At 36.9% G+C, this 14,134-nt stretch overlaps 1 protein-coding gene across 18 annotated transcripts in view; it reads left to right on the top strand.

Annotated features, from left to right (window-relative positions):
• The window catches only part of TRIM2 (tripartite motif containing 2), a 133,865-nt gene that overhangs the window by 108,040 nt on the left and 11,691 nt on the right, over positions 1-14,134 (top strand). For 10 of the 18 annotated variants that reach the window (XM_074338427.1, XM_019722527.2, XM_019722519.2 and 7 more), the window contains exons 7-11: positions 2,466-2,569; positions 2,800-2,967; positions 8,637-8,817; positions 9,910-9,980; positions 13,990-14,130. In XM_074338427.1, coding sequence (XP_074194528.1) covers positions 2,466-2,569; positions 2,800-2,967; positions 8,637-8,817; positions 9,910-9,980; positions 13,990-14,130 — 665 coding nt within the window. The remainder of the gene's footprint in view (positions 1-2,465; positions 2,570-2,799; positions 2,968-8,636; positions 8,818-9,909; positions 9,981-13,989; positions 14,131-14,134) is intronic. The other 8 variants (XM_019722550.2, XM_074338425.1, XM_074338424.1 and 5 more) reach the window with 2 other exon arrangements.

The raw sequence follows: 14,134 nt of genomic DNA, 5'->3' as shown, positions 1-14,134 counted from the left end.
CCCTGCCCCCACCAGCACGTACCAACACACCATTTTTAGAGTATTAGTTGGTGCCATAGACATACATGTTATAGAGTTTCTGTGTGAATTAAGTATAAAAGATCATCTCTTCTGACTCATTTGAAATAAAATAAAATAGTTTCCTCCGCCCTGTGGAAGATGTTGTTTTGAGAATCGGGACCTTACATTTTTTTTCACATTAGTGAGAGTAGATAACCTATGGAGGTGGTGAGTAAACAAGATACAGTCCAGGATGTCAATAAAACAACTACCCTGTGGATCTGGTGAGAACTAGGTGATCTAAGATGGCTCTGCCCAGAAATTCTGTTGCTGATTTTAGTCTGAGTTTAATTCTACCACCAGTTTTACTTTCTAACCTAAAAATCTGGTTTCAAGTGATAGCTCCCCTTCCCCAATCTAATACCCCTCTGACATCGTATATAGCTGTTACAGTTCCATTCACTCTATTCCTTATGCTGTACTCCACATCTTGTCACTATATATATGTATACCGTGTTTACCTGGAAATAAGACCTAGCTGGACCATCAGCTCTAATGCGTCTTTTGGAGCAAAAATTAATATAAGACCCAGTATTATATTATATTATATTATATTGTATTATATTGTATTGTATTATATTATATTATATTATATTATATTATATTATATTATATTATATTATATTATATTATATTATATTATATTATGCCGGGTCTTATGTTATATTAAAATAAGACCGGGTCTTGTATTAATTTTTGTTCCAAAAGACACATTAGAGCTGATGGTCCAGCTAGGTCTTATTTTCAGAGAAATACGGTATTAAATTATAGGTGATATTCATTATTATTCAGCTTCAGCTTCAGATGTGCACTGCAGTGGTCAGGCATCTACACTGTCCATGAAGTGGTCTCCCTGACAGGACAACTGTCCATTGAATACGCTACAAAATTTTTTGTGACGGGTGTAAATGTCTAATTATTACAGTGTTTTGTATACCTGAAACTGAAAAAAAAAACAACCCACAAAAACATTAAATAAGTAAATAAGAAATAAGGTTAAAAAAATCTGGTTTCAAGAGTCTAACTATTCTTAAGTAGTGCTTAAGCTGTGTTTAAGTTGAAGTTTAATACTGTCAGCATCTTTGTCTACTCTTTCCTAAGGCCCTGCATTGATGTCTAAAAGCAATGTATCAAATTGCTCTTTTGAATACAAACGAAATTATAAAACTGAAGTATAGCTTTCTTTCTCTATGAAAATTTAAACCTCCTCCTGGGTCATTTCTGAGCAAAATTGATGTGTTTCCATCCATTGTTATTTACATGGTCCCTTTAAAATAAGTTATAAGCATTTCTTTTGAAACAATAACAGACATCTGTTAACCCATTGTCATGCTGGGTCTCTTCTGGGGTCTCTAGTCCTGGTCCCCACATAAGAATGCAGGACATGGTGAGGCCGAAAAGGAAAACCCATGGAGCCATAGGTAGGAGAGTCATACCACTATACTCTCGCTGGCGGCTGGGTTGGAGACACAGGAAGCAGGAGCCACACTGTTCGCAACCCTCACTGCTCTGCTTGCAGGGTCAGCCACCATCTTCTTGCTAGCCCCCATTTTCCTTGCTAGCCCCCATTTCCTGCTAGCGTAGCCACAGCAGCTATATTAGTGGCCAATGGCTCACTGGTTATAGCTGACGGCCAACTAGCCACAGCTGATGGCCACCCAATCACAGTTGATGGCCATTTACTACCTGAGCCAGCACCTTTCCATGTGAGGCCGAGAGCCTGGAAACTGCACTCCTGGCTCTGTCCCCACACCCATAGATACCTGTGCTATTTTGTCTCCTGCCCCATCTCTTCCATTAGAAGAAAAAGACAGTAAAGACGAGAATGTTACTAGGATTAATTAATTTTCTTTTGCCTTTTTTATTTATTTCATCCGGAAAGTGCTCTGTCAGGATATCGTTTACATTTTCAGGAAAAATATACAGCCTATGAAATACTGAGTCTGTGAAAATAATACTGAAAGTCAAGTGTCCATGGTTTTTCTAAGAGCTGCTGAGAGGGTGGGATTTTGGCAAAAGTCTAAAATAAGTCCCTTTCCTATTGCATATCCTCAACTGTAATGGTAGTTTTTATTATCATGTCTTTGTGGAATCTAAACATATTTGAATCATGTTAATATGCAGCTACAAATTAATAAGGGAAGATTGGCATTTGCTGGAAAAAGTGATTTTGCAAAGACTTGCTTGGTCTGGAAGAGTTTAGCAGCATGTGGATTAGGTCTGGAGGGGGGAACGTTCTCTTATTTTAAAAGTATAATTTTTTTTTAAAAAAGTATAAGTTTTAAAAGTATAATTTTAAAATAATGCATTCTCACATTACCTATGGAAGACTGAATAATTCCCTTGCTGAAACTGAGAAGTCTTCTCTATTGCTTAATTTCTGTGGTGTTATGATTTATTTTTAGGTACCAAAGGAAGAAATAAAGGAGAATTTACAAATCTTCAAGGAGTAGCTGCATCTACAAGTGGAAAAATATTAATCGCAGACAGTAACAACCAATGTGTGCAGGTATGGCCCCTAATTGTATACCGTTAACCCCTTACATTGGTAAAGTAGGTACAGTTCTACATTTCTTACTTAAGACTTGAAGTACATAATTCAAGGAAAGAAAGGGAAGCTTATAATATGTGTATAGATTTTTCTTCAAATAGAATTTGTACGTATGGCACAGGTTTCTGTTTCTGCCTCACTCATTTCTGTGTGAGTTCTCATTCCAATGAATGTAATTTGTTTTACAGATGTTTTCCAATGATGGCCAATTCAAAAGTCGTTTTGGCATACGAGGCCGCTCTCCCGGGCAGCTGCAGCGGCCCACAGGGGTGGCCGTGCATCCCAGCGGGGACGTCATCATTGCAGATTATGATAATAAATGGGTTAGCATTTTCTCTTCAGATGGGAAGTTTAAGGTAAGAGTAACTACCAACTGACCACTAAACAGTAGAGAGAAGGACTAGGAAATAGATGATGAAATTGTCTTTTTCTTTTTTGAGATCCAGTAAAATACTCAACTATTCTTTATGCACAAAGACATCTTGACTGTGTTACATCTAAGTTTTACGAAGTGAGAGTAACAATGATATTGTCATAAATCAACTCAGATGTATCCTAAATGTGGCTTCATTTTATAAAGCAATTAGGTTACCCAGTCAGCATTTTTTATACTGTCAGGTTTACCTCAATTCAATGGAAAACAACAGCCTTTAGAAAAGGATTATTAAGACGCAATTTACGTTTCCCTGATTAACCTACAGGTCGTCATTTATGAAGTGTCTTCTACTTTCTCAGATCTGTGATAGATGATATGGGAGAAACAGAATTGTAAGACATGGTCCCTACCTTTTAAAAATATACAAGCCCCTTGAGGAAAAAAGACTAATACACAACAAATGACAGAAAACAATTCATGTCAGTCCTTAATCAGTCATAAATTTTTGGTACAATCTAAAACTGTAGTGTAATGTATACACCATGGGAATTGAAAGGAAAAGAAAATGGGGGCTGGCTTCATGGAGAAATTGTAAGTTGAGCTATACTTTGAGGGATCCCATCATTTGGCATATTTGTTATCACTCCCAGCATCATCTTCTATGCTTTTCAGCAAGTCACCTAAGAGTAGAGAGCTCTCTGCTGAAAACAGAAATCTCTCTTCTAAGGTGTCATCAAAGAATATTATCCTCCGGTCCATTTTCTACACTTGTTCAGAGATTATGAGACACTTCGTCAAAGGTGTTTTTAAAGACCATGTGTACTACGCCTTCTATATTCCCCATCTAGAGGCTTCTCTTTCAATTGACAACATGAACTTGAACTCAAACAGATCAACCCTTTGGAATCCCAGATCTGTGGCTCACTACCTGTTTGGCCTTTGGCAAATTATATAATTTCCTTGAGCTTTGATAGCCTCCTATTTCAAATTTGAATTTAACAATCTATCTCATAGGTTTTGGGTAAGGGTTAAATGAGATTTTATTTCTGGATTTTATATATGCCTTATATGAATTAGGCATCTAAGAAATGTTCTTTTCCAATGCCTCTAGTAACCCCATCCAAAAGAAGAGGTCGATTAGATCAGCTATGATTTGGGCTTCATGACCTCTTACCGGTTCCTGGTAGTTATCCCTTCCTTGTCTAAATGTTCAGAGATGATGCTTTTCGTAATCCATTCTGTAATCCTGAAGACTGCACAAAGTTCACGCATTAGTCTCTTATTGGAGGAATTTGTATTTTCCTTTTTAAAGTTGTTAGATCACTACAGTCATGTAATTTTTATTAAACAAGTTATGTAATTATTAATCCTCAGATGGGAGCCTCTGTTTTGTGTGGGGCAGCATTATTTTCTTCTAGGAGAATAAAAAGCTATTGTTTTTAATTTCACCAGATTATACACAATTCTTCAATTGATTTATTTGTCCCACTTCCGATGTATTGTCTCTGTAGGATGGCCATGTACCCAGAAAGGTCTCTTGCCTTCTTGTATCTCCAACTTACTCCTCTTCTTTTGTGTTTTGATAATTGTATTTGTAGTAAGCCATACCCAAATGTGACAACTTTTACATCAATAGAATGAAAACTATTCAGAAACCTCTTAAAAATATCCATTTGGTTGGCAACACACTTTGTTTTTGTTTTATACTCCAGCAAAACCATGACCTGTCTTTTTAAATTCAGAAATGAAAACTAAAATAGGTATTGAAAACTAAAATATCTATTGAAATATTTTATATCTAATATAGTGAAACATATTGAAACAGAAGTTTTATATCTAAGAGGGAAGGTTTCATTTATCATTCAGTGGGTCTGTATTCTATATGTAATAGACACTCTTCCTGGAAGAATTGGTTTCTCAAGGCTGGCATGGTACTAGTAATAACTGGAATAAACGCTTAAGAATGCTCACGCCCTCTAGAGGATTGGGGGAATGGACATGGTATACTTTCAACATACCCACCACACACCCCTTTTTTTTAAGATAGATGTTGATCAAAACCCAAAGAAAGGGTAGAGGATAGCAAGTGAAAACACTTTAATACTGTAATGGGAGTTCGTCCAAGTGTGATATCCATGGCCATATACTGAGAGATACTTATTTTCTTCTTTGATGGGATTCAGTAAAACTAAATAGATGCTCAGGAAGACAAACCTTTAACATAAATGTGTATTCTTTGTATTTATTCCTAATATATCTAGGGATGTAACATCTTTTGTCCTTTTCTTTCTTTTACTCACTAACTTCTTAGCCCTAATATACATCTAATTTTTTCCTCTCCATCATTCTTCCTGACTTATATCTTCTGGTCCATCTAGGAAATTTTGTGACTCCAGAACAGATACCGAGGACCCTGGCCACCATATTCTAAAATAGCTCATCTCTTCCTTCTTCAATTTAAGGACCTATTTGTTAAGCTAAATACTTTCACTTAGCATTTCCAGAGCCAGGGTCTAAAATATCTTTGCTTACTATTCTATTTAAGATGGGGGACACACTGTCAGGCCAAATGCAGTAATTCTTATTTCACTTGGTAGAATCAAATGCAGCTAAACTAGAACTGATGCAGGGAAGTGGAAGGAAAAGAGGTTTTGGTTCAACATTTAAGTTTTTTTTCTTTTAGAACTACACCAGTTCTCACTACATGATAGAATGGCAGTAATCCTTTATTTTCTGTTTTTATTACTACATAATTACTATCCAGTTAGTATTATACATCTGAGTCATTCTAGGAACAACTAGTGCTTCATAATGTTGGGTCGTAATAATATTCTTGTTTTAATAATCAGAGTCTTCTCTCTTCCTTTTGATTCCGCTGACATATCTTCCATTCGGTCATGAAAGAAAGTACGTAATTTCTTTGCAAGCGATTATGTTATAGTCTCTTTGATCTTTGGGCGAGATTTCAGAATCAGAATCAAATTTATAGAACACATTCCCTTGCCAGAATGCCACTGTTTCCTTCCTAAGTAAATGTGTCTCTTGGTTCTAAAGATATCAAATGTGAATCTGTCATTTACAAACTTCCAAGAATAAAAGATTATACAGAGTCTGAAGCCCCACTCTGGGAAAGTCCCCACCCCTCTCTCCATACTCTTTCTTGCACATATCTTCATGTTTCTGTTGGGAAAGAAGATAATCCTGTGGGTCCGGTATGATACCAGTTGAATAGGGTGAGGGAAAAGGAGATTGTGTGCCATACTCTGTGCTTGACACTTTCCTTTATCCATTGGCATCTGCAAGACCCAGGTAAATAGCAGAGCTACCATTTTACAGATGAGAAAACTAAGGTTCCAACTGATGAAAACAAAGAATGAATTTTACTCTGAAATTTTGCTCCTGGGGAACGGGAGGGACTGTGGTGTCATAAAAGGAATTAGGAAATCAGGAGGTGCTAGTTTGGGTTTTCTTTTTTAAATGGTGGAAATGAGGAAAATAAATTGGGTTTGACATTGAGTTTAAGATGATAACTTGTGATATAGGTAATGACTAAAGATATGGATTTGAGAATCGTACATAGAGGTGAAAGTTGATGCCATAATATAAGTGAGATCTCAGAAATGTCTAGGGTCGTGCTGTCCAATACAGTAACCACTAGCCACACGTGGATATGAGTTCTTGAAATGGGGCTGGTCTGAATGGAGATGTGCTGTGACTGTAAAAACACACTGGATTTCAAAGACTTAGTCCCCAGAAAAGAATTAAAATATTTTATTAACAATTTTTATAGTAATTACATGTTGAAATGATCACTTTGGGATATATATTAGGTTAAAAAAATGTATAAGTCAGTTTCACTTTCCCTGTTTCTTTTCTTTTTCTTTCTTTTTTTTTTTTTTTTTTTGATGTGGTTACTAGAAAATTTTAAGATACATGTGTACCTCACATTATATTTCTATTAGACAGCACTAATATATAGAGGGAAAATAAGAGAACTAAACAAGAAGGTTTGAGAAGGTAACTTTTCCGGATTTAAAGTTTTTAATTTAAAAAGAAATAGAGGCAAGTAGATTTTTCAAATAAGCCTACAGACAAGTATAAAATGAAAAGGAAGAGTTTCTCTTTCTAAGATATAAATACCATTTGGTTTTTTACTTTCTTCTCCAGGAGTGTGTGTGTGTGTGTGTGTGTGTGTGTGTGTGTGTGTGTGTGTATACACGCATTTAACACAAATGGGCTCAAACTATACTCACTGTTCTGCATGTTGCTTTATAACATATCTGAGAGATCTTTTGTAAAAACACAGGGATCTACTTCGCTCTGACATTGTAAGCCTTGGTACCAGGGAGAAGGGTGGTTCTTGCCATCCTCTTCACTCACCAGGCTCTCTTTTGGCTGATCCCTTTCTTGTCTGTAGTGACCTGTCTCATCAGGTTACTGTTCCACGTGGCTTCTGAAATGGCCTATTTGAATTCTCCCAAATCTTCCAAATTGAAGACTAGATACCAGGCAGTTTGCTGAGTGACCTAGTTATTGTGATGTTGAGTTTTGTAAGCTTTAAGCCCATTTTTATTTAAGGGCACAGTAGACATGCTTGTCTCTGCAATGCGATCGAGACATCTTCGAGGGTAGGAGCTGTGTCTTACTCGTCTTTGTCTACCAAGTGCCACTTAGTGGGTGCTCAGTCAGTGTTTATGGAATTCATAGCTAAATGGGTAAACGAGTAAAGTGCTTCTTTCTAAGCTCTCTAGAAAATGGAGCTACAGAAGTAAAGGTATACAGGCATTTAAGTACCCACTGTAGTCGACTCGGAAAAATAAGATTTAAAATGCGTAGGGTATATATTTGATGGAAATCTAATGCTTTCCTCCCATTTTAGAATACTGTAAAAACTGGAGCCATTTAATCATCGTTTTACCTGATAATAATGCTAGAGTTTTAAAGTTAATATATTAAAGAAATATGTATTGAGTACTTATTAGACGCCAAGAAGCACGCTAGGCTCTGAGTACGTGGTGCTGGATAAAACAGACATCTCTCCTGGCTGTGTGGAACTTAATTCTAGGGAAGTTCAGTGGCAGATGCCTGGCGATTTCAACATGAATTACGATATATAATAATGACAATCAAAGGTTCCTTTCAATGATGGCTTAATATGTGCTCTACTTTACATCCAGCACTTTCCCTGCATTGTTTTACTTTAATACATATTCCAAAAATACCATTGGAGGTGACTGAGGTCATTTTTTGACCCTTTTTAATGTGTAAGGAATCTGAAGCTCCAGGAAATTAAATCTATTGGTGCTAGATGTGTCCAAAGCAAGTGACGGAGGATTGTCCCCGTACTCCTAATCCAGTGATCTTTTGCTCTATACCCCACTGCCTCTTTAGAAAAGAGCTATGGTCCTGGTTAAGGGGATTCCAGAACATTTTTGGTGGTAATCCCTTAAAAAAAAATAAGGATTTCATATAATTATCCGTAGCCGATAATGGGACGTGACAAAGATAATTTTCCAAGACAGGAGATCATTGTGGCATATGATTCTGTGCTTGCCTGTTTGAATGCTCAAGGCCATGTTGACTAAAACCCATGTCTGTCTTCGTGTTCTGCAGTGTTATAAACCTCACTTCCGTACTTGTTTCTAACAGACAAAAATCGGATCAGGAAAGCTGATGGGGCCCAAGGGAGTGTCCGTGGACCGCAATGGGCACATCATTGTTGTGGATAACAAGGCGTGCTGCGTGTTTATCTTCCAGCCAAACGGGAAAATAGTCACCAGGTTTGGGAGCCGAGGCAATGGGGACAGGCAGTTTGCAGGTACACTCAATGGTAATATGTAAAACCCCTTTTTTATGCCTCTTCTGCGCACATTTGCATGAGGTTGGAGCATGCTGAAGATGCCTCACCCCCAGTGTGTTTGCCGGCTTGGGGGAAAGATACTGGGGATGAAATCTGAGCGAGAGCACGGGTAGGCGCTTCTCGGTGATCCCACCCACAGGAAGTAGACCGGTAACCCATGTGCGGTTCTGATTGGTGGCACTTTACAACTTGGACGTCTAATCTTCGAATGTTAGTAGTCAATGAAACATTCATTTTGTAACAAAATATGTTTAAATAAGAAGGTTTGAGGAACAACGTTAGAACTCCTGTTTCTGTCTAGCTGTAGCTTTATTTAAAGAGCCTCTGAATGAGAATTTTGTTCACCGTTTTAAGTGATTGTAAGAGAGTGGGAGTTTAGAGTATTTGCTAAGTAAGGGAAGGACTGTCTCTTTTATTTCTCTTTTTGGTGTGTCACTATTGTAGCCACAAGCTTACTTAGTTTTTCACATCTATGAGAAAAAGCAGAAATGGTTTATTTACTTTCCTTCTTGAAAGGATGCTTTTGGCATTTAATCTTAATTTGCATAATCTTTCTTTGTGCTTTTGTCTCCAGTTCTGCCAGGTTCTGAATGTCACCCAAAATTATAAAGTGTGGGTTTTCTGCTCTACATTTTAAAAAATGTGACACATTTGAGTCTTTTTTTTTTCTCACTGTTAAGAGTTGCCATGTGTTTCCTCGGTGGGAACTGAGGACCCTAAAATGACTAATACGTGCTCAGGGAAGCTAGCAGATGTGACGTTCAGATGGTGGAGCGGAGAATGAGTTTTGATGCTTATTGCTCATCCCACTTCATTAGGGCTGCTGAAACGCTTAGCTCGACCTGGAAGAAGTCAGAGTAGACAATCACAACTGTAGAATGATAGAGGATCCCCGTTACCTGGAGCCAGAGGTCTGGCTGAATGCTCTGTCAAGGACTGAGACTAAACTTCTTTGTTCTTTCTTAAATAACTTAGCCATGTATTAAGTTTTGTAACTGCTATGTTGTTATAACCTTTTTTGTTGTTATGGTCATCGCATATTTTTTTCCATCTTTGTTGCAGGTCCCCATTTTGCAGCTGTAAATAGCAATAATGAGATTATTATTACAGATTTCCATAATCATTCTGTCAAGGTACTATAAACACATCATTTATTGTTAACTTTTAACTTTTCATTGAGAAATCAGTCTGGGAGAAAGTAATGTAGTGTTCACGTATACACATGGGACCTAAAGGAGGTAATCTAAAAGATCAGATTTTGCTTCTCCTTAAAGATGCAGGTTTTAATTTGGACCTACACTCTTTGGTGAGTCAGAAAATTGAACAACATATGGTGGCAATGAGTTTTTTAATTTGAAATTGGTGTAAATGAAGACAACTTGAAAATTAAATTTGAAAAAGCAATTACTTGAACTTGGAGAAGCAGAACTTTCTGAAGCTTAATACTTTGTGGCTATTCAATAATTAAAACAAGGTCACTTTTTCAATTTCCTGCATCATAAGGCCTTACAAACAAAATTAGATATTAGAACTCTGGTGCAACAGATTTGGGAAGTGGAATAGCCCTAGCATAGATTCATATAGGATCTTTTGTACTTCTTAGAATGCTTTCTCACGCTTGGTGTTCCTTAGGAAAAAACACCCATCCCCTCCACCAAGTAGTAGATAGTACATCTTTCTTACTAGGTATAGGGGGAAGAAAGATTTGACCTTTGTTATGAGCAAACCAAATAATAAAATGGTTCAAAACAAATGTCTCATTTACTGAAACTAGAAAATGTTTCGTAACATTCTAGACAAAGCTTCTCAAGGTGCGATGCATGTTCCATTGAAGCCATGCCAGGTGGTCATGGGCAGACATTTTTAAGAGCCATGTATTTATTTTTAGGGTTACCTTCTGTTTACATCAAGTGATACTAGTTTTGTACTTACAGAAGTGTTATAAAGTTTTCCTTGTAAGTAAATTCATTTAAATTTTTAAAAAGTGAGGCATTTTAAAGGAAAGGTAATAAGGAAACAGCATAGGTGGTATGCCAAGGACTGAAGTTTGCACTTAGAGACAACCATTGAGCAACCAAAGTTAAAAATGATTTGTCAGTGTTGATAATTGGAACAGATTAACACCTAAAGGTGTTCTCTCTTCTGTGTCCTTCACTGCTTCATTTCCCACGTTCATCCTGGAAGATAATCTTTAACCTGAGTAAATGGAAAAGCTTGAGCTTTTCTGATGGCTGTCAAGTCCTTGTGCAAAGGGTAGAGCGTATGAGCTATGGTGAGGGGTAGGATGAGGGAAAAGGATGCCCACCATCGCTCACTTCCAAGGCTGCCTTCTGCCATGTTGTCTCTCCAGAGTTGCTACCATAGTGGTGGACCTCCGTCCTCCCTCCCCCTACCTCCCTCAATGCCAATAAGCTGCATATTCTCACCTCTATGGGAGGTGCCTTGATAAAGGGAAGAGGACAGTGGGAAAAGTCAGTGGCAGAGGCGTAGGGAAACTGAGAGCAACGAGGACTGGGCTTGCAACCCTCCACTCGGGGGGCTGTCACAATCCTGTGTAATGAGCATAACTATAAAAGGATGACACAGGCTATTACACTTCCTACCCTTCGCTCACTTTGTAGAGGAATCAGTCATTTAACTATTGGGTATTCAATCAGAATACCCATATGTATCCTAACAGTGCAAAGGCCAGCAAACGCCTGCCATAGATGCTCCCTACCGCCCACCCTGCTCCCCCCACAGGAAGACAGTAATGTTTATCAAGTTGCTCTTTTCTATGAAGCGCAACTGTGGCCCCAGCGTCTTTCCTGTCCCAGTGCTCCAGGCAGGCTCTGTGAATCACCTGGCATCGGTATGTGGGATGACTCCTATTTACCAGCCCTGGCTGACACTGTAGAAGGAAATAAGACATATGTAAGGAACCAAAATGCAAGGAAGATAGCAATAAGTGATTACTTACAAATTCATACATATAAGGTTCTAGAAGTACGCAGAAGATTTCTAAGTATCAGGGAAGACTTCCAAGTGGAGTGGTATTTGAGGTGAGCAAAATTTTGAAATCAGAAAAGGATTTCTGATTTCTGAATATCATCAAAGTTATAAAAACATTATAAAAAGCAAAGCTATAAAAACAATTTCTGCTCATACTTCTGCGTCTTAATATGTTTTCATCTGAATACTTTATAAACAATTAAATGACATTTTAGATGGAGAAAATATGATTTATAATTATTGATTCTGAAAACTTCAAGTTTTTAATACAGTAGAGATAGATTATTTTAGTTATTTAAACTCAATTTTTCTCTCAATAAAACCAGTATTTTTGTGTTTTCACTTCTTTTTGATAGCTGTTGCCATATGTATTTTATAGAATAGTTGGGTTTTTTATTTCCCATGTCACACAGCACAGTTAGCAATAGTTCTGGATTCAGGTCACTTCTCTGTTAGTAAATGTGAAAAGTACCTATAGGTCAGGACTAACAAGTGGTCTAGTTAATTCTTTAGCTACTTTCAGTATATATTTTCTTTTCATGGCAGAACAAGTAAGACTAAACTGGGCACTCACCATCATTCTAAAGTGAAGCAGAAATATTTGAACCATTTGGATTATGCCAAGGGAAACATACTGACTCAGAGGGATAAACATAAGGAAGCAAAGAAAAAGATTATTTGTAGAACTTAATATGGGAAAGACTGGCGAATAATAAATTGCATTCTCACAGCATGCAAACACTCCCATTGATCTTTAAAACTAGAAAATTTTATGTGAAAAGAGATAAAAAAGAGTCAAGAAAGATTTTAAAACATGGCATCTTAGTGAAAGCTGGTTCTTGTCTGTGTCCTTTCCAGAGAACCAAAGAGGTAACTTGCTTAGTTGGCAAGTAAGTAAGTAATTCAAGAAGTGATCATGACTCTTTTTCTTTATCTTAAAGTAAGTTTAGCCTTTAAAGATGAAAGTGTCTCGCTTTCCTAATGTATGTGACTAAAAAAGAAAGAGTCATTTTAATTTTCATAATCACAGAGATGGCAATAGGAGAATCTCTAAAAGGTCCTGAGATCATCCTCATATTAGATCTGCACTCCCTCAGTTTCACGTTTTAGGAACCCTTATTCTCATGATGCCTTACATGTAATCCTTTTGGATTTGTTAGTGAGTATTTCTACACGTGTAACTAGCATAATAATGGAAACTCAAAATAATATCCTGGAGACATTTCAAAACCATTAAGTATCATCTGAATCAAGAGAAAATGATGCTTACTATAGTCTTATCATTAAATACATATTCTCTCAAAATCAGAACTCTGTATCTGATACATATACAGTAACACTCTAGTAATACGAATATTTAATCACAACAACTCTTTGCGTGTCCATATCAGATTAGAGAATTAGTTTGAGTCCTGTTTAGCTCCCACTTCTATCGGCCTCCCTTCTCTTGGTTGCCTCATTTCATCAAAGGTTTAGGGTCATATAAACTCTCTATTTTAACTAAAACATATTCTGAAAAAAACACATACAGAAAAAGCCTTTTTGTTATTGCTCATCCACTGCCAACACACACACACACACACACACACACACACTCATATACACACACACAATTTCCTGTTATAGGTGTGAAGTTCAGCCTACTGTTTCTTGATATGTTGACATAGTAAATTGGTAAATTATGACCATCTGGCCTAACAAAAAACTGCTACTTTCTGATCCAACTTTGAATTATCATCCATCCTGTTAGAAATACAATGCCTGTTCTTGAAATTCAGCTATTTATTTAAAGGCAGAAAGCATCATATTGTTGAAAATTATAGCTCTACTTTCTCATACTACCTTATATTTGTCCCTTATATTTGTGAATATTTTGTAATTTATAGTAGAAGTATTTTTCACATAAGTATTCAATAACCAGGTACAAGCTAGAAAAAAAGTGATTTAACAAATGAGAAATCAGATTTGTACAGTAAATTGTGAAACCACAAGTGATATGGGGCTGTAATTTGTGGATTATTTTTTTTGAAGAATGTCTTAACTCATAGATCTTGTTGTAAATAACCTGCTCAGATAAATGTTTTTAAAATGTATAATGTTGGCTCAACTATTTTCATTTAAAATAAAACAGTTTAAAAATATTTCATACAGGTGTTTAATCAAGAAGGAGAATTCATGTTGAAGTTTGGCTCAAATGGAGAAGGAAATGGGCAGTTTAATGCTCCCACTGGTGTAGCGGTGGATTCCAATGGAAACATCATTGTCGCAGACTGGGGAAACAGCAGGATCCAGGTAG

The sequence above is a fragment of the Rhinolophus sinicus genome, linkage group LG07 (assembly GCF_036562045.2).
Source record: "Rhinolophus sinicus isolate RSC01 linkage group LG07, ASM3656204v1, whole genome shotgun sequence".
Taxonomy (NCBI): domain Eukaryota; kingdom Metazoa; phylum Chordata; class Mammalia; order Chiroptera; family Rhinolophidae; genus Rhinolophus; species Rhinolophus sinicus.
This window is presented reverse-complemented; position numbering and strand designations above follow the sequence as displayed.